The sequence below is a fragment of the Siphateles boraxobius genome, unplaced genomic scaffold (genome assembly GCF_051911475.1).
Source record: "Siphateles boraxobius isolate OS27281-9 unplaced genomic scaffold, OSU_SipBor_1 7, whole genome shotgun sequence".
NCBI lineage: Eukaryota > Metazoa > Chordata > Actinopteri > Cypriniformes > Leuciscidae > Siphateles > Siphateles boraxobius.
In genome coordinates, this window is record NW_027509197.1 from 8,528,927 (window position 1) to 8,552,062 (window position 23,136).

At 39.2% G+C, this 23,136-nt stretch overlaps 1 protein-coding gene across 2 annotated transcripts; it reads left to right on the forward strand.

Annotated features, from left to right (window-relative positions):
• Window positions 1–11,690: 11,690 nt before the first annotated feature.
• u2af1 (U2 small nuclear RNA auxiliary factor 1) lies at window positions 11,691–22,626 on the forward strand. Of its 2 annotated transcripts, none has more exons than XM_077215202.1 (8): window positions 11,691–11,832; window positions 12,371–12,458; window positions 12,585–12,648; window positions 12,782–12,831; window positions 14,071–14,169; window positions 17,650–17,783; window positions 18,783–18,875; window positions 22,296–22,626. In XM_077215202.1, the coding sequence occupies exons 1-8, from the start codon at window positions 11,789–11,791 to the stop codon at window positions 22,453–22,455; spliced, it is 732 nt and encodes a 243-aa protein (XP_077071317.1). In that variant the 5' UTR covers window positions 11,691–11,788; the 3' UTR covers window positions 22,456–22,626. The 2 variants fall into 2 exon arrangements, with proteins under 2 accessions (XP_077071317.1, XP_077071318.1); XM_077215203.1 differs by having other exon boundaries at window positions 12,785–12,831.
• Window positions 22,627–23,136: the final 510 nt, after the last annotated feature.

A 23,136-nucleotide genomic window follows, 5' to 3' on the forward strand; every position in this document is an offset into this window, starting at 1 on the left:
TGATGACGTTTCACAAGTCCACAAGAACACAAGTACAGACAAGAACGCATATTGAGAAACGGCCAGTGTGTGATGGTTCTCAGGTGTGAGCGTGATTAGTGGAATCAGCTGTGTGAGTCGTCAGTGCAATGAATGATGGGAATTGTAGTGAAGTGCAAGAGTCCATGCTGTGATTTGGTGACCTCTGATGGTGATTGACCGGAAGTGTATGGACCAGATTCGTGACTAGGGTTGGGTACCGAAACGCGGTGCCAATAGGGAACCGGTTCCGACGTAAACGGTAGTAACCAGACCGAATTAGAACGAAAAGTTCGTTGCCTGATTTCAGTGCCTGACTCTCTGTCTGACATGCGCTTCATGAGGCACATGCGCCCAAGGTCTCTCGCTGTCTCGCTCTCCGCCGTGCGCGCGATATACGGCTTGGATCACAGTCTCTTCTGTCTCGCATGCGCGCTCCTGCTCGCTCGCTCGCTCTTGTTTCCTGGAGATTTTAACTAATTTGCGTGCATCAGTGTAAAATTACGCGTCAGATCGCCCTCTCTGTGCTGATTGACTGAAGCCCATATAGAATCACGCCAATTCGTTGGCTGATGGCACCGCCTCGACGCTCGCGCGCGCCATCATCTGCTCCGCAGATTTCTCTGCCGATAAAGGAAGCTTGTCTGCAGCGCGAGGAGTTTGGCATCGAACGCAGCGTCTTGTTCCCTATTCAGAGAACATAGGTTACACCAGTATCCAGAGACGTTCTCTTTCATAGGTTCACTCAACGCTGCGTATAAGATGCAGTGGGAACGAAATAGCAAACTCACCAAGCTAAGCGCTGCCGTAACTAGTACAACGACCAGATAACTTACATGACTGGATCAAGCAGACAAAACATGGGAACCTGGAGCCATGTCGACATTAGATTACCCTGGTAGTAATCTCTATTAATCTCCAGTATTATTACATTGTTTGATACAATATTGTTTTATTTGATATTATGTACAGAGGTGTGGACTCGAGTCATGTGACTTGGACTCGAGTCAGACTCGAGTCATGAATTTGATGACTTCAGACTCGACTCGACAAAATGTACAAAGACTTGCAACTCGACTTGGACTTTAACATCAATGACTCGTGACTTCACTTGGACTTGCGCCTTTTGACTCGAGAAGACTTGCTAATTCCCATGAAAACTGGGGAAAATTTTTTTCACACGGCCGCGCCGCTCTGTTTATCTGCATCTGTGAAAAAAATGTGCGCCACCTGTATGCATGCAGAGAGCGCGCGCGCTGCCTGCACGACATCCAATCACTGCAGTCCCACGTTGTTTTGATTCGACAGCATCTAAGCAGGCACATTGCAAGACAACCAATGAAGCGCAACAAGCAACTACGCGCCAGTTGGCAAAATGATACCGAAGATAGTTTCGTTTGGCTATAAAAATTACAAGGTAGTCGACAAAAAACGAGTTGCAATTTGCAAAACATGCGGGTCGAAGATTACAGACGGAGCTGCCACAACGTCCAACTTTGTTCGACACCTGAAGTTGCACAGAGAAAGGTAAGTTTTGAATGAATGCTAAGCACCTTATCGGATGTACCGTAGCTTACTAGCTAGCTGCTGCATTTATTTACTGTATCAACGAGACAGTAAACGCACGTCTCCCTTGCTGGTTCATGCTTACAAAAATAGGTATTTTTGAACCTGGATTATATGAGGTACATGAGTGTAGCACACTTAGATGGAAAACCTCGCCAACATCATGTCAACGTCCGTTTTAAAGGACAACTGAATTTCTACCTTGCTGCTAGATGGATAAACACAATTGTATATCTCAGTCTCTCCAACACACATGAGACAAAAACAGGCCTTCCAGTTTTACTCTTTCAATTATTCAGTTTCCGAGTTGCTGGTGTGCTGCCTCATTGAGCTCGTTTCTGTAATTTTGGTTAATCACAACTAAGCTGAACTGTGGCTGAAGACATCAAATATCACAATTAAACAATGAATGAGGGAGCAGTAGTCGACCTGCAATTTCTGTGTGATGCAGCAAGGCACCATGGAATCTGGTGTTCAGGAGAGAGTGAACTGTAGGTCTGTGAGGCAGTGTATAATAAAATAACGATTATAGTAGTAATGTTCAGAGATGCAATAGATTATTATAGTGCAGTTCTTAACTAATGGGAATATTGTTTAACTTATTTTTGGTTTAGTCAGTTTACATTTTTTTTAAAGTAACTTTAGTTATTAAATTTATTCAATTATTTTGTTTTGCTATACTTTTCATGCCAACTTGCCATGGCCCCCCGCGCGGCACCCAGGGGTCCCCGTCCCCACTCTGAAAACCACTGCTATAAAGCATATGACTTCAGTTTCTTGAGGGAAAGGGCTTTCTTATGACTTTTGAAGCAGTGAAAATATTCTTAATATTGCATACACTGAAACTGAAATGTATTATCGTATATCGTAGTGTACAATAGACAATGAATATTAACAACATTGATATGAGTAAAGAGTAGTTTCAAATACAACATGTGTGGCTATAAGGGATTTTCTGACATCTGTTTCATATTCTTCTCTGTTACAGGTATGAAGAATACCAGATGAACAAAAGCATCGTAGATGAACCACAACAGCCTTTAATCTCACAATTCCTGGACACTCGTGTAGGGCGTTACAGCCTGAGCCACCCACAGCAGAAGGCCATCTCCAATGCGATACTGTCTGACTTGATTATTGATTGCAATTTCCCTCTGTCTATTGTGGAAAATAAGAGCTTTCGTCACTTTCTGGCTGTGCTGGACAGCAAGTATACCCCAGTCTGTCGCCGAACGCTGACCACAAAAACAGAGAGCCTTGCTGAGGAGAGACGTTCAAAGTTAAAAACTCAATTGAGCAACACTGACCATGTTTCAGTCACTGTGGACATTTGGTCTGATCGAAAGATGAGGGGATTCCTTGGTGTCACTGTGCACTGGATGGAGAGAGATGCAGAGAGGGTACAGCTAAAGACTAATCTCTTGGCCTGCAACCGCTTCAAAGGCTCTCACACAGCGGAGCGCATCTGTGACCAATTTGAGGCAATATGTGATGAATACAACATCAAAGCTAAATTGGACTATATCATTAGTGACAATGCTGCTAACATGCGCAAGGCATTTACTGTCTGCTTCCCCAGCGAAAAGGAGGAAGATGATGATGCTGGAGATATTCTTGATGATCCTGAGCTATGGCATGACTTAACCCTAGAAGACCAGCAAACTGTCAATACTGCTATGGCAAAGAAACAGCGCCTGCAGTGTTTTGCACACACATTGCAGCTGGTTGTGGGAGACGGTTTGAAAGAAACAAAAGTGGCATGTCCTTCTCTCTCCAAGTTATCAAAACTTAGCTCGCTGCTCCACACAAGCACAACGTTTAAAGACATATTTGATGGTGAATTTGGGGAGCACAGAGGCATCCCTGCTGCAGTGAGCACGAGGTGGAATTCCACACTGCGGCAGGTGAAAGCAGTCCTTCATTGTGATCAGCAAAAGCTCTGCGCAGTTCTTGAGAAGGCCGGGCATAAAGAACTGTCATTCACTCCACGAGAGTGGAATCTGCTGAAGGAGTTGGTGGACATCTTGAAACCGTTCGGAGAAGCAACTGATTTGACACAGGGGGAGAAAGTCATTACAATCAGTGCAGTTGTTCCATCTGTCTTGTCCCTCAATCACCATCTTGAGAAGCTGAAGCCTCAAGTTCGTTTCCTGAGCGGCCTGGTCAGAGGTCTGCAGGCATCCCTGTAAAAAAAGATTTCTTGGGATCTTCATTAATGTGAAAATGGCCCAGTCTCAAGAAGGGATCACTGCTCCCTTTTCAGACACAGTCTATCTGAAAGCAGCTGCCTTGGATCCAGCCTTTTGTCTGCTGTGGATTGAGCCCCATGTGCTGGTCAACCGTGACATCAAGGCAGAGGTGGCACAACGAGTTAAAGGTAAATATTATTGACTTGCAATGCAACTTAAATGCAACGTAAAATAATTTGATCTTAATCTGATCTAGGATCTAATGTGATATTATTCTGACTTTAACAATTTTCAGTCTTGCACAGTATCATCAACATTAGTAATGGTAATAAGGGCTCTTTTGTTTCTGCTGTTGTGACACATTTTTTTTAGAATTGATCCTGCAAGATGCTGCAGAGACGGAGCAACCTGTGCCTGTGCCGGTGCTTGCTGAAGAAGAACTAGAGGACATGGAAGGAGAAGGTCTGTTTGCTGCATACCATAAGAGACAGAAAAGGGATGTTGAGACCCCACCAGCAGTACAGCTAAGTCACTACATTAACATGGCAGAAGGACAGAATGCCCTTTTGTTCTGGGCACTGAACAGTAAGACTCTTCCTTCACTCTTTCAAGTTGCCATCCGAGTCTTGGCAGTGCCTGCTTCTAGTTCTCCTGTGGAGCGAGTCTTCAGCCATGGTGGCATCATTCTGCGTCCCCACCGCGCACAAATGACTGACAGACTTTTGGCCAATTTAATCTTTTGCAAATGCAATGCAGTATAGGGGCCTCCCTCCACCTGTCCACAGCACACATGCGCACACACACTCACTCTCTGCTGATCACCTGTCCACACAGCTCTCTCTCTCTCTCTCTCTCTCTCTCTCTTTCTCTCTCTCTCTCTCTCACTCACTCTCTGCTCATCACCTTCCACACAGCGCTCTCTCTCTCTCTCTCTCTCTCTCTCTCTCTCTCTCTCTCTCTCACTCACTCTCTGACTCTCTGCTCATCACCTTCCACACAGCGCTCTCTCACTCTCTCTCTCTCTCTCTCTCTCTCTCTCTCACTCTCTGCTCATCACCTTCCACACAGCGCTCTCTCACTCTCTCTCTCTCTATCTCACACTCTCTCTCTCACTCTCTGCTCATCACCTTCCACAGAGCTCTCTCACTCTCTCTATCTCACTCTCTCTCTCTCTCTGCTCATCACCTTCCACACAGCGCTCTCTCTCTCTCTCGTTCTTGTTTTTGAGGAGTGAGGATTTTGATGACGTTTAAAAACGTTTAGGCTAAAAGGACCCATGTCTATTTGAAAGTTAAACTTTCGTTTTGCTATATTGTTCTAGTGCAATATGCTGTTGAAATACAAGCATTTTTTGTGAAAATAAAATTCAGTTTTTTTACTGTATTTGATTAATGTCATTGTATAAAAAGAGGTTTAAATAAATACAAATCTTACAGACATACATGATTTGTATACATTTTATTTCTATGGTAAGAGGACTTGAAATGACTCGAAACTAAAATGGTAGGACTTTGGACTCGACTTGAGACTTGTTGGCTTTGACTTTTGACTCGACTCGGGACTTGCCTCATCTTTGACTCGACTTGACTCGGGACTCGAGGGCAAAGACTTGAGACTTACTTGTGACTTGCATAACAATGACTTTGTCCCACCTCTGGCTATTACTGTCATGGAATTAATATTATAACTATTATTATGTAGTAGTGTAATGCAGACAGACACTATATCACAGCTAAAAGAGTTTTGAGTTTTTCTTTGTTCAATTTGCACACTGATTATGGGTTGGAGCTCTTAATTTTTAACTTAATTTTTAAATCTCAAAGTGCACCAGATTGATGAATTTAACATTAAAAAGCACAAATTTTTCTTACAGGGAAGCATACCCCCGAACCCTAAAGGGACAGAGGTCCACCCACCACAGATTTACCAAAAATACTGTGTCAAACAGATTGCTATACAAAATATTGCTATGCCAATGCAGCTTATAGCTTGTTTTAGGATTCATCATTGTGGAGTAGTTCGATTGTATTTTACAATTAGTAGTTACTTCATCTATTAACTCTTACTCATTCCTACTCACTCATTACATGGCATTAGTGGTTTTAATAGAAGTTAGTATACATATTCAGGGGCGTGAAAAGATCGGTTGTGTTTATGATTAATGTAGTGGGCCAGTCTGGGCCAAAATGCCGGGGCCGATTTTTAGTCCCAGTCCAGCCTTGGGCGTGGGCGCGATCGAACTGTCTGTGTGTGTGTGTGTGTGTGTGTGTGTGTCGTATGACTAAATCTGTACATATTTCCTCAAAACTCACTAGAAGACATTTGAGGGGTCTTTTTTTTTATCTCCTGGGGAGCATACCCCCAAACCCCCCAAGAATTGCTTTTTCACAAAGTACAATTTAAGTATAGACTACACAGACTGTTGATAGTGATTACACAGAGAAAGGGTCCACAATTCACAAATTAAGACCCACACCATCCAAAAACTCAGCTACATCTCTGATTTGACTCCCACTCCATGTAATGTAGTGTAGAGAACAAAACACATTCAATGAAAACCGTAGCATTTTAAATTATGAATAATGTCCATGGCCCCCCTCCTGAAACCTCATGCCACCCCTTTGCCACCCCAGGAAAAAATCTCTAGATCCGCCACTGTGTATACGTACCTGTGTGTATCCTTAGCTGTTAGATCTATAGAGCGTGGGTAGTAAAATCATCCTCTGGGTGAAATTCCCAGGGTGGCGTAGTCGGTGTTTAGTCTGTTCTGATCTAGAATACCACAGAATGTTAACTTCAATGTGTGCTTCTTTTACCGACATATTTGACGATATCTTTTGCATTTCTAATCCAAACAACGTCAAACTGCACTTACTCGTGCCCGTAGCAAGACACCTTTCAAGTTTGAGATCCATCGGACTAACGGTATGCGATTTAACAGACACACAGACAGACAGACACACAGACAGACACTCATTCCTGTAATGTATAGATAGATGTTTAATAGGGAACCAATGAATGCACACAGAATGTTCCACCTACTCGCTCATTCATCATCTCTGATAAACATCTGCTCAGGCTGAAAGAGATACCTCGCACAGGCCCTTACAGCAATGAATGTCCCTTCAAATGAGAAAACTCTGCATTCATGAAATGTTTAACGCAACTCTCTCCCCTCTAAATGAGTGGAGTTTGATTGATGAATTGGATGATTGACTGATCAAAGTTCATTCAGAGTGTGTTTTAAACCATCTCAGTCACACTCAGAAAAAAAATAAGTAGAACTTACTCAATTTTTATATGGCAAGTTTTTGCACTGATATTTTTCAAGTAAATGTCACATTTATGGAAATTAAGTAAATCTACTTAACTAAGCCGAGTAAAATTAACAAAGTGAAAAAGTGCTTAATTTTTACTTACAAATCTGATCTAATTAATATAATTAAGTAAAACCATTTGATATTTTAAATACATTTTACTTGTTTTATGCAGTGCTGGTAATTATTTTTAATTAAATTAAATGTTACTCTTATAATGGGACAAAATAATACATTGACAATGTGCAGTTAAGAGTAATTTATTAAGAAATAAGTATCTACAGAAAAGATCACTTTGGGCACACAATTCAGCTTGTTCGGTCTCTCATTTTGTCCCTCTCAACCGGTTTACAGCAACAAAGGCATACTGCTTCTCAACTACCCAGAATCCCCTTCTTAGGGAGTAGAGCTGGGATTTATTGTGATGCGAGCTGCCCTTTTAATTTACTCTCCCGCTGAATCTGAGCCAAGGTGTTGCTGAATTTACGAGTTTTCAGGAAACACTTAGGCTGATGACTGCGGCAATGGTAGTGTGCCAGCAGGGACGGCTTGATGTTATTACCCCTTGCAAGAAACCTAGCAAGCTATTTTGCATTTAAAAGACGTCTATTAGCTGTCCAAACAGCCCTGAAATCTAGGCTAAAACAAGGCAAAATTTGACATCTAAACCATAGCCCAAGGATACCTATGTGAGGAAGTTTTTTGTCCAATAGTTAGAATCTCTGTTTCTCAGAATAGCTGGGTTTCAGTCACGTGATTATGATGACGCACGAAGGCGGGGCGATTTCAGATGGTGGGCAGGAAGTAAACATGGAGAATACGTCTATGGAGGAAACCGTTGCGGAGAGTCCGTACTGTACGAATTCAGAACCAGTTTCAAGAAATAGATACAAGAAGTTAGTAAACACACATACAGTTGGACGTGACCCGTTCCTCATGAAGATGAGTGAGTTTTCGGTCGAACTTGAAGATTTGCTGACAGTGGAGGCTGTTGACATCACCAACTATCTGGTCCTTCAGACATCATACTACAGCTTTTTTAGAAACGGTATACTTCCAGAAATATTGGGACAGCAAATTACAAACTCACATGTGTAATGTAATGAAAGGATCCAGGCAGTCTTGAAAGTCGGCTGTGTGATATTGCTGTTATATCAATACTGTTGTATGAGACAAGATTACATTTTGACTATTGTTATGAATGTGGTCTTTGTGAGTTCTTTGTGTTGTATATTTTAAATGAAAAGATTAAACGCCATTGAGAAGACAGAATTATACATGGTGGTTTATTTACAAGATTTGATTTTTCAACAATTGTTATAATAACAAGAACATGGTGTGCAATAACAGATTAGAATCCATTTAATTACATATAATACATATAGCCAGTACAATTGGACTATTGGATAAAAGTATTACACTTGTTGAAAACATTAACAGACTGATACGTGTCGGGGCTCAGGTACTACTACTCCCTGTCCTCTTACTTATCATCATCATCGTCATCATCAGAGCCAAGAAGCAGGGATCAGGTATTGGACTGACTGATTATTATCCCTATCCCTCCCTCCTCCTTACTCCAATGGGACAACAGACCCCGAAAAATTAGACAAGACACAGCAAATAACCCCAATCTTGTCAATCAATGCTAGTGCCTCACCTTGTTTTGTTGCCATGTGCTCTATGGGCATAGCCCTGCTTTGCAGAATCTGATATTTTCTTCTGACTAAACCGATAACTCTCTCAACAGGAATACGCAAATTAGCTATTTTTCTTGTGTCTGCCACCTCATACGCTGAAAGCTGTTTTCTCCCCTTGGTAAATGCAGGTATTTGTAGTGAAGCACAGTAAAATCCCACACTATCACCAATATTGAACCCACAGTCGGCAAGGACAATATCTCCAGGTAACAGTTTTTTTAGGAGGGCACTCTGTATTGTGATCTGTTTATCGCTGACTCTCCCTCCCCAGGCACAAGATATGTAAGTGACATAGCCTTGGGTGCAACACCAATCAGAAATTTTACAGTATGGTGATGCTTGTAGTTTGACCACGTTTGTGCTTGGGCTAGTAAATTAGAGGGCTTCTCAATAAAAACTTCGAAACAGTCAACTATTACAGCAACTTTACATCCAAATGCCTGTCTGAATCCCATTGGCATTGTAGCTTGAAGAACATGTCGCTCTGGCCACTCAATTTGAAATTCCAACCTTTCATGAAGTATGTCAATTACTTTATGCCAAACTCTAGAAGCAGTTGGCAAAAAGATATCTTAAACCTGACAGCTAAATCTTTCAGAGGGAGATTTAGTCTCAGCTTCGTCAAAACTAAAATGAACTGTTCAAATTTAAACAGCACAGACATAGGACCACAGCTGATTTAGGGTTTGCACAACTCAAAAATCTGAATTAAAACTAAGAAGTTGGAAGTCCTCCCGACCGTGTAGAACCTTGTCTTGTCTTCATTTTTTTAAACTGTGTGTCCAGTGCTTTGGCTCGAAGATCTGCCAGCTCTGTTGTGTTTTGTCTCAGAACATCCTCTATTTTCTCAATAGAAAATAGATTGTGGGTTGATTGTGGGTTGTTGTCAGCTGGCTGCTTCGGTTCGGAGCTTTCGGCTGTCTTCGTCAGATCCGGGCTCTCATCTGTCTGTTGGAGATCCAACATAGCCTCTGCACATTCCGACCGTCTTTGTTGGTCTTCCTTGAGCTTCATCCTCTGCTCTCGTTTAAGAGACGCCTCTGATTTGGGCTTAGTTTTTTGGTAACCTAGGTTGACCGTCGGAGCCCAATCTACCGACTCAACGTCACCCGAAGCGCTAGGGCAGCCTAAAAAGCCCCAATGAAGCCCATATTAGACTACCGGTAACTTAACAATCATTACTAAGTAAATGAGCATTAAACGACAACCTACTGCTATATAAACACAGACACAAAAAACACGTTGGCTAGTTAACATACCTCAGACGAAGTGGTCACTGCAGACACGGGCATTAACAGACTCTGCTCCTCCAGACCGCAGACGTATGTTAAAAATCCACTTTTTACGGCGTTGATCTGTGAGCTTTTTACATTTCTCACCTTTTGAGTGACAATCTTTGGTACTCTATAAAAACCCTTTCCTCGATTTGAACGATTGGAGCAGCCGTAAACTACACAAAACATTGGCATTTTGTCAGATGGCACATCCTCAGCTATATCACTTCCAGTTGATTGTACTCATCTGAATTTGCTGGTAAGTTGTAACGTGAACAGTTAACAAGTTAGTACTACAACGAATGAACGGAGTTGTGTTTGCAACTTCTAGGTAAAATAAGCTAACCTTAGCAGCTAACTGAAAAGCCACGAAATTTAAAAATACTACTGTTATTGTGTCACGAAATGTAGTTTTAATAGTTTTTCAGTCGACAATGTAGTTGTTTGAAGCTCAAATCTGTGGTTTATTTATAAAGATAGCGCCTATTTAAAATTTTGATCTGACGTTTTCGGAGTTGTTAGATCCAGGCGTTCACCGGGCGCTCAGTGCTCATGTACCCCGCCTGGAACAGCCTCACCTCGGCTAGTGTTGATGTATGGGGGGTATGGGCTGCGCCATCTTGGAAAATCTTGTGAAATCCTAACCCCGCCCACCTTCTGCCCATATATGGATTGGCCAGAAGGTGGGCGGGGTTAGGATTTCACAAGATTTTCCAAGATGGCGCCACCCATACCCCCCATAAACGGCTTCAAACCCGTTCTTCAGAAAGTCTATGGGTGACGTCACAGACGCTTTGTCCATATTTTTTACAGTCTATGTGCAAGACACACACAAAACAAAACAGACCAAATTCGCCACCTGGCGGCAGACAACTCCAATTGAATGAGCAGGAGATATTGGGTCGTAAAGATTAATAAATGCTGTAACAAATGTATTGCTCATTGTTAGTTATGTTAGTTACATTAACCAATGTTAACAAATGAGACCTTATTGTAAAGTGTTACCACATAAGAATTTAAGAAGGCTGAACATCACCTCTCGTGATCAGAGTGATCATTACCACTCTGGTCAGTTCGTTGATTTGAATGTTTCCCCAATCACACTCTGTTTTCTATAGTTTAAAACGTAATTAAACAATTAACAACAAAAATAAAATTAAAAAAAATAATTATTACCTGTATGATTTTTCGATGGACCAGCGTGGTTAGGAAAGTGGATGGATGATTGATTCAGCTGCGGGCGCCATCTTCTGACGAGACCATAGGGGCGAGACCCTATTTTTTTACAGTCTATGGGCGAGACGGGGGAATCCATTCAGCGCTCGACTTTCACAGTGCATTATGGGTATTCTCTAGCCGTACCTTTTTATTGTACTTGTACACGTTAATGCGGTGTATTGTGAGATTGAATGAGTGCACTCAATAACGTCCACTGGTTTCGGACACCACTACAATGGCTGTCTCCTCAAATAGTGCGGCCCAGGTGGCAATTTCGGACACAGAGTGAAATCACTTCACACTCCAGCACAGGAGGTAGCGGTATGCACCTAAAAACCTGGTATGCGACCCGCAAATAAATCCACAGAAGAAGAAGGAGAAGCCGCGGCCCTGCAGTTTGCGCTTCACTACACTAGGTGGCAGTACTCTGGCTCTTTGTGTTCCGCTTCTCTGTTCTTCATTCTCCAGTAGAAGAAAAAGCGCCCACCGCCTTTCTTTTTTTCAAAATGGCCGAATACTTGGCGTCGATTTTCGGTACAGAAAAAGACAAGTAAGTATATATTCTTCCTAAAATATTGCGTGCATTTGATTATGCTTTGTAATCGTATGTATTGTTACCAACCGGTGATTATGGGTAGAATATAAGGATATTTGCCTTTCCTACATCATGCCTCATGTGGTTATCAACTGACCTGTTTGTCAACCTCGCCTCTAGTAAAACGATAATGATAATACTTATAATAATAATAAATGTTTGTTTCACACAACAGAGCTTTCATGTGCTGAATACTCATTATATATCAAAATGCTTATTTTGGGTTCGTAACGTTATTGTTTGTTTCATCTCGGCGTGGCTGCAGCGCGTCTCTCTTTCATTGTGTTGCTTGTCGATCTTATTCATGGGAAAATCAAAACCTCTATATTTCTTTATAGTTTCGGTAAGCTACATTTGGCTTCTCGTTGTTTTGTATTTTAATATATTGGGAAAGAATAGTCATATGAACAGAAATCCAAACTAACATCATGTGTGTGAACAAATCAGACCAAGTGTTTGTAACCTTATTTTGAACCTCTCTTGTTTTCAACAGGGTTAACTGCTCTTTCTACTTTAAAATTGGAGCATGTCGCCATGGAGACCGATGCTCCAGACTCCATAACAAACCAACGTTCAGCCAGGTACGCGCCAGTTTTTGTCATGAATTTTTTTTTTTTTTTTTACAACAGAGACCCTTTAATTAGTTCTGCAATGCACGATTGTTCTGGTAGATTTGCGTTGTAATCCTCATGTGTGTTGTGTTTCAGACCATTGCTCTGTTGAACATTTACCGGAACCCACAAAACACAGCTCAGTCTGCTGATGGCATAAGTAAGTCTTGAATAATATACATCTTGCATGATATTCTGGAGTAGCTTGAAGTGGCACCGAAATGAACAGCCTCCAAGAGTTACTGAAGCCATTATTGTTTTTGGTTGTCGGTGTCTTCTCTTTTTTTCATCAGATGCTGTTAGTGATGTGGAGATGCAGGAACACTATGATGAGTTCTTCGAGGTACGTGCTATTTTTTTGAAAGTGATGTTGAACTAGAGTTGGTGTTTAATGTCAGAAACCAGTAGTCTAGTTCGCCGCTGGTTCCTTTGAGATTTTAATTTGGGGTTTTATTATGGGGTTTTTCAATTTATGAGTAATAAAGCCTTTGGTAAACAGAATGTGATGTTAGTTCGACGTTTTGTTCTACAACGGACACTGCACATACTCACACCTCAAACATTATTATCTAGTTACTTATCAAAAACGTACGTTTCCAAAAATTAACATAACCACTTCAAAATTCGAAATGCATAAAAAAAAACATTAATAAAACCCCATAGGAGAATCTTGAAGGAACCAGTGCCAAATTAGTCGCCCTGGTTCTGACCTCATACCTGCACCACTCAAATTGGGTAGAATCGTGAAATTTAAAATAAAACCTAGAAAATGGAAAGTTTTTGGAAAATGCAGTCCTGGTCTGTTATGGTCGTGTTCCGGTAGCACCCACGTTCAGCCATGCCATCATTTTTAAAAGTCTCCGTTTTGGTTTGTTTACACTGAAACGCTACCCTGTGGAGTTTTCAGACTAAAACGGGGTCTGCAGCATTTTCGAAAGTCACGCCATAAAGGTGTAGTGGAGACGACAGGCGTAACCGTAGGAAAAGTTATGCGTTTTATAACAAAAACGCACTAGTGAACGCTTAGTGAATAGCCTAGATCTCAGTAAAATGTTATTTAAATCTGGTCAGAGTCTTCAAAAAATAACTGATATTGATATAACCTTAAAGCCGGGGACACGCTTTACGACTGTAAGGGCGATTATGAATGTAATTGGATACTTGCGACAGAGACAGTAAATACTTTTACATTTGTTGCAAAATTTATATTTCAAATAAATGCTGTTCTTTTGAACTTTCTGTTCATTAAAGAATCCTGTAAAAGATTTACGCAGCACAACTGTTTTTAACATTGATAATAAATATTCCTTGAGCAGCAAATCATCATATTAGATTTCTGAAGGATCACGTGATTCTGAAGACTGGAGGAATGATGCTGAATATTCATATTTGCATCACAGGAATTAATTACCCTTTAAATATATATTAAAATAGAAAAGTTATTTTAAATTATAATCTTACCAACTTCTAACTTTTGTACGGCGTCTTATCACAACCATTCTTTTTGATTAATGGACACATTTGTTACATTAGTTGTGTTTGTAGGCTATAAATCATTCTTTGTAAATTTGATTGTGTACAGGAGGTCTTCACTGAAATGGAGGAGAAATATGGAGAGGTTGAGGAGATGAATGTGTGTGATAATTTAGGAGATCACCTGGTGGGAAATGTCTACGTGAAGGTGAGAGAATTTACAGTACTGTCATGTCTATGTTATATGTAATGTTAACCACTAAAATACGCATGCACTAATTTCAGATCATTTAAAACGATAAAAACATCTAGTTCTAAAACAAAAGGATGGTAAACGCTAGAATACGCATTCCTGTGACCGCACATTATCTCTTTCCCCGCCATTGGCGGAAATTTCCGGCTTTCCGTGTTTCACTGTTATACGGTAGGAGGCGCTATTACTCACCGTCTAAAAGATTACTGAATCTCCTGATCAGAACACATGTGAAGAAGATGCAGAAACAAGCAATCTCATATCTAATCGTATGTATATGTAAAATAACGTGATCACCAACATTAAACAGCATATAAATCAAAGACTGCCTAATGTTACTGAATGAAATGTCAACCCAGGACAAGCTATTAGGACTGCGTAAGCATTAGGGTGTTGATGGACTCGATCTACTCCATCTGTGTTTTGGTCATCGTTCTGAATCCGATCTGAATGTAGTCTTTAACAAAACTGTGTTTTTTTTTTTTTTTCATTTAAAAAAAAAAAACTCTGGCGGGGAAAGCATTAATGGGGCTCATGTTGCAGTTATTGACTACTTAACTGTTAACTCGAAATACAAATGTTATGATTTCATGCATTTTGTTTTAGCCAGTGTTACTTGCTACCTGGTACTTTGTTTTTGTGGAACTGTTATGGGCAATTCCATGCAAAGGTCATCTTTACCATGAAAAAATAAAGTTTTAACCAAAAGAACAAAACCCTTTTTAAGTTGTCCATTTAGGTCTGTAATATACTGTTTTAATGTGCTTTAACAAAAATTTGAAGAAAATTGCCTTGTTTATCCACCAGATATGAGGTGAGCAACAATGCTTAAATTACATTTTCAACCAGCCATATTTCATGCTTTCATAAAAAGGGTTCAAAGACCCCCCTTTTTAAACTTTATTTTAACAGTAAGCATTTTGCAGAAAGATGGAGGCATGCCTGAGAAATAAATATACTAATTTGGTCATAACAGCACTGCCTGTTGAATTTATAAGGGCTATAATAAAGAGGTCTTGACGCTTCAGTGCACTGTCACGTCCATAACGTTTTAAAGGTTTAGTTTATTTAATATGACAATTATAAATGCAAATGACTTGAAACTTTATTTACAAAGCTAAATTATGTTTATGCTTATTAGGATAGACAATTCATCTCACTACTTTGCTCTGAACAACCATAATAATGCGTTACGGACGTGACCGTTACGGACGCTTCATATTAAATCATGCATATGACTATTGTGATCTGTTTCAAGACAGAAATGATTTTGGATACTTCATTTCAAGTTTTGTTTTGTAGAAAGACTTTATTTAAAGTGAATTTCGTTTTGTATGAATTGTATCTTAATTTTAAATCAAAGTTTCATCAACCAATTGCCTGGATTTAATAAATAAGCAAATATAGCATGGAGGTGCGATCACTTGCAACACGTAAACTAGAGCGCGTCTCATAACTGAACAGAAACTCGACGTATGCCTCTCAGTCTTCAGAATCATTTCAGACAGTCTTCTTAATGTGAAAACACAGCCATTATGCGTCAACAAAAGTGCCATCATCTGCCATGATGGTTTGATTGTTGATTTTCCAAACAGATTCTATGTACTTCAGACGCGTCACATCCATAACAGGGTTTTTGTCACATTCATGACGTTGGTTTTTCCTCATAATACACTTCATAAAAATATATATATTTTAAACATTGATATTTTTATGTTCAGCTAAGACCCCTTCATCATGTGGATAGCAATATTTATACATTGGATTTAAAAGTTCACAGACTTTAAAGGAAATCGAACAGTATACCAAAAACTCTGTCATTTTCCGTCACATCCACAACGCATGCATATTTTCCTTTTTGGGGGTGCTTAAATATATTTTAGAAAAACATATTTTGCCTATCAATTCCCCAGATTGGGTACTCTGAGAATATGCATTTCCAATTTAAATATTGTAAGAAGTTTTTTTTTTTCTGAGACATTTCACCTGTCATTATGAGTTCAAATGTCACATCCATAACGCTAGAATTACCCTTATACAAAGAAAGTATGAAAAAGTATTGCCATGTTATTGATGCTAAATGTCGCTAGCGAAGCAGAAATACATAATCATGTTTCACTTGGATTTTCTCCTTGGTTTAAAGGTTGAGATGTCAATCTATCACAGTTTTCCATGTTCATACAGGTAGTTCATGCTGTAAATATGTAGGCTATAATCTGTGTACACAGTTTTTTTTAAATGGCAGGTGCTGGTGTTTTGTGTGCATTCGACCAATCAGCGTACACTTGCGTCACTGGTACTTCCTATTGTGCTGGGTTAGATCCTACTCTGAAGTAGGAGCTAATTTAGTTCCCTGAAAGGCGTTCCTAGAACTAAAATCGTTCCTAGTACCTGCGGCGCAAACATGCCCCAAAAAAAATAAGTACTTCCGCCATTAGTTCAAGGAACTATGAAATGTTCCTCCAGTGCGATCCCCTATTAGGGGCCAAGCCCCAAAGGCACTCTAGCCCCTATTGGAATTGTAGTTTCTTTATTATTGTTTGAATTCCTCCCGAATGGGAGTTAATACTAGCCCTATGAACTGTATGTAGGAAAATTATTAAATTTGGCTTACTGAATAGGGGTGGTTCTCAAAAGAACCCTGACCAACTTTGGGGTCTCTAGGACCAACTCTAAAGCGCCACCACCAGCTCATTCACTTTTCAAATGGTAATAACTTAACTTTTGAACCCTTTGTTCTAGAAAAATAAAACTTGATTCACCTGATTCCTCTAATCATGCTGATCACATTCAGGCTGCTGACACTTTAATACCTGTCACACTTTCGATGTTCTTCTAAATCTTTTGGTCATTTAAGACTTTTTAACTCGTTTAAGACTGTGCTTACTAGGATACTCACCAATAACAGGAATTTTGACATAATTTTGTGTGGTTTTGTCCATTCAAGTGCGAAAGTGAACTCAATGTGGCGCTGTACTTCACAGACATCGCACCAGTATATATTTCAGTTCTCTTTTGCATCTTATCGCGCTTGAATGAAAGCACTTATTTAAAAAGCACTTAAATAAATGATAATTCCGTTAAATATTTGAAATGTGTTAAATGGAAAAAATAAATATCACAAAATTAATACGTTGATTTTTTTTATCATATTGGTTAGGGGTGTAACGATATTCAAACCGAAACAAAAAACGCGTTAATTTTATTTTAGCTTTCTAAACCCCACCCCACCGAACCGAGAAGTCAAAACCGTTGGAAGAACCAAACCGTCAGTTTTGTTTATCGTTGCACCCCTAATATTGATGTTGCAACCATTGTATAAACAGTCATTTCTTTAAGGCTGTTACAATGTTTTATAATGGTTAAACGCATCTTAGGCTCTGTTTACTTTAAAACATTGCCAAGAAGTAACCAAAAACCTTTTTGTGTGTGTAGTTCCGCCGTGAGGAAGATGCAGAGAAAGCAGTGATTAACTTGAATAACCGCTGGTTTAATGGACAGCCCATCCATGCTGAGCTCTCACCTGTCACCGATTTCAGAGAGGCCTGTTGTCGACAGTATGAAATGGGGTAAGTGACTAAACCAGCAGAGAGGGCTGCACACATTACATAATACAGGAATGCAAAGCAAGAACATGATATTGAATAATCCAATGTAATGCATTTCTTCACAATGCCCCGTATGTTAACATAAAAATATCTCACATTCTTCACCTTTAAAACTTTACCTTTAAAGGGATAGTTCACCCAAAAATGAGAATTCTGTCAGTATTTACTCACCCTCATGTTGTTTCAACCCCGTAAGACCTTCGTTCATCTTCGGAACAAGAATTAAGATATTTTTTATTAAATCTGAGAGCTGGATCACTCCTCCATAGGCTTCTTCAGGGATTGAAACTTGCCGGCCTCAAAGTTATTAAAGACATCGTTAAAATAGTCCAAATGACTACAGTGGCTCAATATTAAGTTTATCAAATGAAGAGAATACTTTTTGTGCGCAAAAACAAACAAAAGTAACTACTTTATTTCAACTTTTCATTTCCTTCTCTTTGGGCCTCGAGTCAGTTTACTAGTTTAACAGCGTAAGCTTCTGTTGTTGTACGTCACAGGCATCACCCACATGACCAGCGTCGGCCAATAGTGAGCGTACGTGTGATGTAGCTCTACGCAATTACACTAGTTTAACTGACTCGAGGCCCAAAGAGAAGGAAATTAATAGTTGAAATAAAATCGTTATTTTTGTTTGTTTTTGCGCACAAAAAGTATACTCGTCGCTTGATAAACCTAAGATTGAGCCACTGTAGTCACTTGGACTATTTTAACGATGTCTTTAATAACTTTTCGAGGCCAGCAAGTTTCAATCCCTGAAGAAGCCTATGGACTAGTTAGTGAGCCAGCTCTCAATTTCATCAAAAATATCTTAATTCGTGTTCCAAAGATGAACGAAGGTCTTACGTGGTTGGAACAACATGAGCGTGAGTAAATACTGACAGAATTTTCATTTTTGGGTGAACTATCCCTTTAAACTGCTTCACTGTGACTGACTGCAGTACTTGTGTCTTCCTGCAGAGAGTGCACTCGAGGTGGCTTCTGCAATTTCATGCACCTGAAGCCAATCTCAAGGGAACTCAGAAGAGAACTGTATGGCCGCAGAAGGAAGAGGTATGTCTGTTTTTTAATCTCGCATCGGTGTCATTAGGCCTCTAATAAGGTCTTGCTTCATTATTATCTGCCATTATATAAAAGGTTGTGATATTAAAGCATACTGACTTAGTTCAAATGTTTAACCTTGCGAAAACTGCAGTTTTTTTTTCTTTCTTTGAACCAAGTGACAAATAGCAAATTTTAAATATAGTGTTGTTCACATGTTTGGAGTAATTTTAATATATATTCATATATATATATATATATATTTATTAGGGATGCTCCGATCGATCGGCCAGAGATCGGTATCTGCCGATATTCACATTTTATGTTTCAAAGGAATCTCACGTGGAGGATCATTGTCCTCCAGAGAGAGCGGCTTTCTGAAGAGTATTCGCTCGCTCAGTCCACACAGCGCCGCTCGCTCAGAACACCCGCAGTGACGCGCCTGTTAGGAAATATGTGCAAGGGCAGCACAAAATAAATTGTGCTGCCCTTGCACGACTAAAGTTTTTTCTAGTTGACTAGTAGTAGTTCATTTAAATCATTAGTCTAATCGCATATTTATATTAATTTAATTACTGAAATATATATGGGAGAAAATACTAAACCATAATGACTGTTATCGTAATTTTGCCTATATTCCGCATATCAAGCGCATGCATAAAGCTTGCAATAAAGTACCGGCAAAAGTAGTAATGTTTATGCAGCATGATACATTTTAATTGTTTATTAATAAACTAGTGTTTTCTGGCTGCAAGGATACAGTTGGCGATGTTGACGCCATCTTCGCATGTAGTGAACGCGAGAGAAATGCACACTTCATATGGATCAGAGCCATTAGCCTGCATAAGCAGAGAGTACTCCATTTCTTATCGATTTGAATTTTGTTGTTTTAAAAAAAAAGCATTTCAAGCTTTCTATTTGTTCTCAGGTCTATATTTTGCTTCTTTTTTTATTAAATCCAGCCAATTGGTTGATGAAACATTGATTGAAATTAAGATACAATTTTAACAAAACGAAATTAACTTTAAAGAATGGCTTTCTACAAAACTTAATTAAGTGGTCAAAATCATGTCTGACCCACTCCAAATGTCTCCTGATATATTGGGCATCTTATGATCCTCTCTTACCTTATCTCATGCGGTTCCTTTTTCATATCACCATAGATGAAATTTAAAAAAGAGCATTATATTATATAAAACAAATATGAAATATTTGCGTTTTGAAGTTATATTTAAACGTCAGATCACTCCGCTTTTCTCGTGTGTGGCCTATACATGCATGTGTGCGTGCATATGGGGGAGGGGTGCGATTTTCAAACAATACCCAGCAATCTTCGAATATTATTTTTGCTTGAAATGCTCATCCCTTCTAATGAGTAGCATCAAACTACTCCAATTTGTAAAATTATTTATTTATTTAATTTTTGTCCTGCTCAGACTTGTATTGGACAAGGTTTAAGTTACATAAGACTTCTCTATTTGAGGTGATTAAATGTTTATGTTGTCCTACAAAGTTTACTATTGGACAATGTTTAATTTAACCTTGTGGGCTGCATCAGACTGCTCCATTTTGTTTGCATTTATCTCTGTCTTATATTAAGTATTTAAGCATCGGGATCTGTATCGGCCGATCAGCATGACAAAAAATCGGCTATCGGTATCGGCTATATATATTTATTTATTTATTTGAGAAATCTCTTATGCTCACCAAGGCTGCATTTATTTGATGAAAATAGAGGAAAAACATTAAAATTTGGAAATATTATTACAATTTAAAATAACTTTTCTATTTTAATATATTTTCAAATGTAATCTATTCCTGTGATGGGAAAGTTGAATTTTCAGCATCGTTACTGTAGTTTTCCGGTCACAGGATCCTTCAAAGATAATTCTAATATGCTAATGAAGAAATAATAATAATTATTATTATAAGTAGAAAACAGCTGTGCTACTTTATTTTTGTGGAAACTGAGATACATTTTCTAGGATTCTATGATGAATGGAAAGTTCAAGGAACCGCATTTATTCAAAATGGAAAGCTTTTTTTTTAACCCCAATTCCAGAAAAGTTGGGACATTTTGTAAAATAATTTTTTCAGTTGAATTAAGGTTAAAGAGAATTAACAAAATCACAGATTCTTGATTTTATTACAGTGGGGGGAAAAAACTAATTATAGTATTTTGTAAATATAAACCATTTTTGATTTTGATGGCTGCAACAAACCAAAAAGTTAGGACAGGCAAAAACAAAATAAAAAAAATAGAATATCCAAGTGAAACTGGTAAAAAAAATAATAATAATTTGGTTATCTTGGTAATAGTTGAGGGTATTGTGATTGAGTGTGAAAAGAGCATCTCTGTTTTTGCGTGCAAAGATGGGTCATGGCTCATTGCTTTGTGCCAAATTACAAGGGAATTGCCAAACAATTCAAAAATCACATTTCTCAATGCAAGATGGCAAAGTATTTAAGTCTTTCACCTTCTAGCATACATAATATTGTTAAAAGATTCAGGGAATTCAGAGAAATCTCAGTTTGTGTAGGGCAAGGCAGGAAACCGATGAATGTGCGTGACCTTTGGACCCTCAGACACCGTTGCATGAGAAACCATCATATTACTGAGTGAAATATAGCCACACGTGCTCAGGAGTACTGTGTAAAACCGTTGCACTTAACACAGTCTACCGCTGCATCAGGGAATGCAACTTGAATCTGTTAACCTAGGAGAAAGCTATACATCAGTTCTATGCAGAAATGGTGCCGAGCTCATCTCAGATGAACCAAAACATAGTGGAAATGTGTGCTGCGGTCAAATGAGTCCACGTTTCAGCTTACTTTTGGGGAAAAACAAACATCGAGTTTTTGGTGCCAAAGACAAAATTACCCATCCAGACTTTAATCAGAGATGGGTGTTAAAGCGAACATCTTTGGTATGGGTCAGTGCAAACGGCATGTGTGACTTGCAAATGTGTAATGATATCTTTCCTGGGGAGCAAGACAATGCCTCATTCAGCATGTGCTACAACAGAGTAGTAAAAGTTTTGTAGACAATACACCATAGGGTGGATGTGCTTGACTGGTCTTTCTGCAGTCCAGATCCGTCTCCTACTGAAAATGTACGGCCCATCATGAAAGGGAGAATGACCATGACGGCCAATGAGACTCTTGAGCAACTGTCTTGTATCAGGCGAGATTAAGCAAATAAAAACACTTGTAAAACTGCAACAATTAGTATCCTCAATATCCCAACTTTTCTCGAATTGGGGTTATAATATAAATATCTTTACGGTCACTTTTGATTAATTTAATGGTTACTTGCTGAATTAAGTATTAATAAAAAAAAATCATATTGACCTCAAAGTTTTGTACAGTATACATGGTAGTGTATAAATTAACAGGATTTGGTCACGTTAATTTATTTCCTCTCCCACACAGGCATCGCTCCCGCTCACGTTCCCGTGAACGCCGTTCTCGTTCTAGGGAACGCAATAGAGGAGGAGGAGGCGGAGGTGGAGGTGGAGGTGGAGGCGGCGGTGGAGGAAGAGACAGGGAGAGACGGCGGTCAAGAGATCGAGAACGCTCTGGACGATTTTAAAATTTCCTTTCTTGAAACCAACATTCAGTCCCCAAACCCTGCCCTGCCCTGCTCTCTCCTGATGAAATGTGATAAATGTTGAATTTATTTCCTTCCCTGATTTCTTTGTCCTCCCATCTTTTTATTCAAGATTTGTTTGCTTTTCAATAAAAAAATACCTTAGTCATTTTACTTCTTTTCAATATATTCTATTATAATTATGTACTGTTATTTTACTGTGTTTCCACTTTGTTTCTTGATTTCTTAACCCAATGATTTAACACTTTTTCATTTAGCAGAATTGATAAAGCTGTTCTCAAATTTGCTGTGATCTCAAGGAGAGATTAATGCATGTTGAAAAAGCTATTTTAATGGCAGGAAAGGGTGATATCCACATAACAGATAGTTTCAGGTCACAAATTATATGGCCTTCATATTCATAACAAAACCGCATTTGGATTAACTAACACGGCAATGTTATGGTAACTTAGTCCAACTATTTAAGAGGTAAATGTTTAAAGTTCCTTTAAGGAATGTTTCTTTAACTGTACCTGATGTTTTTTTTTCTATTTGGGTGAAATGGTTTAAACCCCAAATAATGCATTTTTAAAAGCAATCACCTGTGAAAAAATAATAGGCTTTATGATGCCATCTACTGTCTATTATAGAGGATTTTAATAGATGAGATGCTCTTTCCTGGGA

Excerpts from the sequence above, each read along its gene's own strand:
- u2af1 (XM_077215202.1), top strand. The coding sequence starts at position 11,789 with ATGGCCGAATACTTGGCGTCGATTTTCGGTACAGAAAAAGACAA. Across the intron at positions 12,459-12,584 it reads ACAAACCAACGTTCAGCCAG|ACCATTGCTCTGTTGAACAT; the intron begins GTACGCGCCAGT and ends GTTGTGTTTCAG. Across the intron at positions 12,832-14,070 it reads ACTATGATGAGTTCTTCGAG|GAGGTCTTCACTGAAATGGA; the intron begins GTACGTGCTATT and ends GATTGTGTACAG.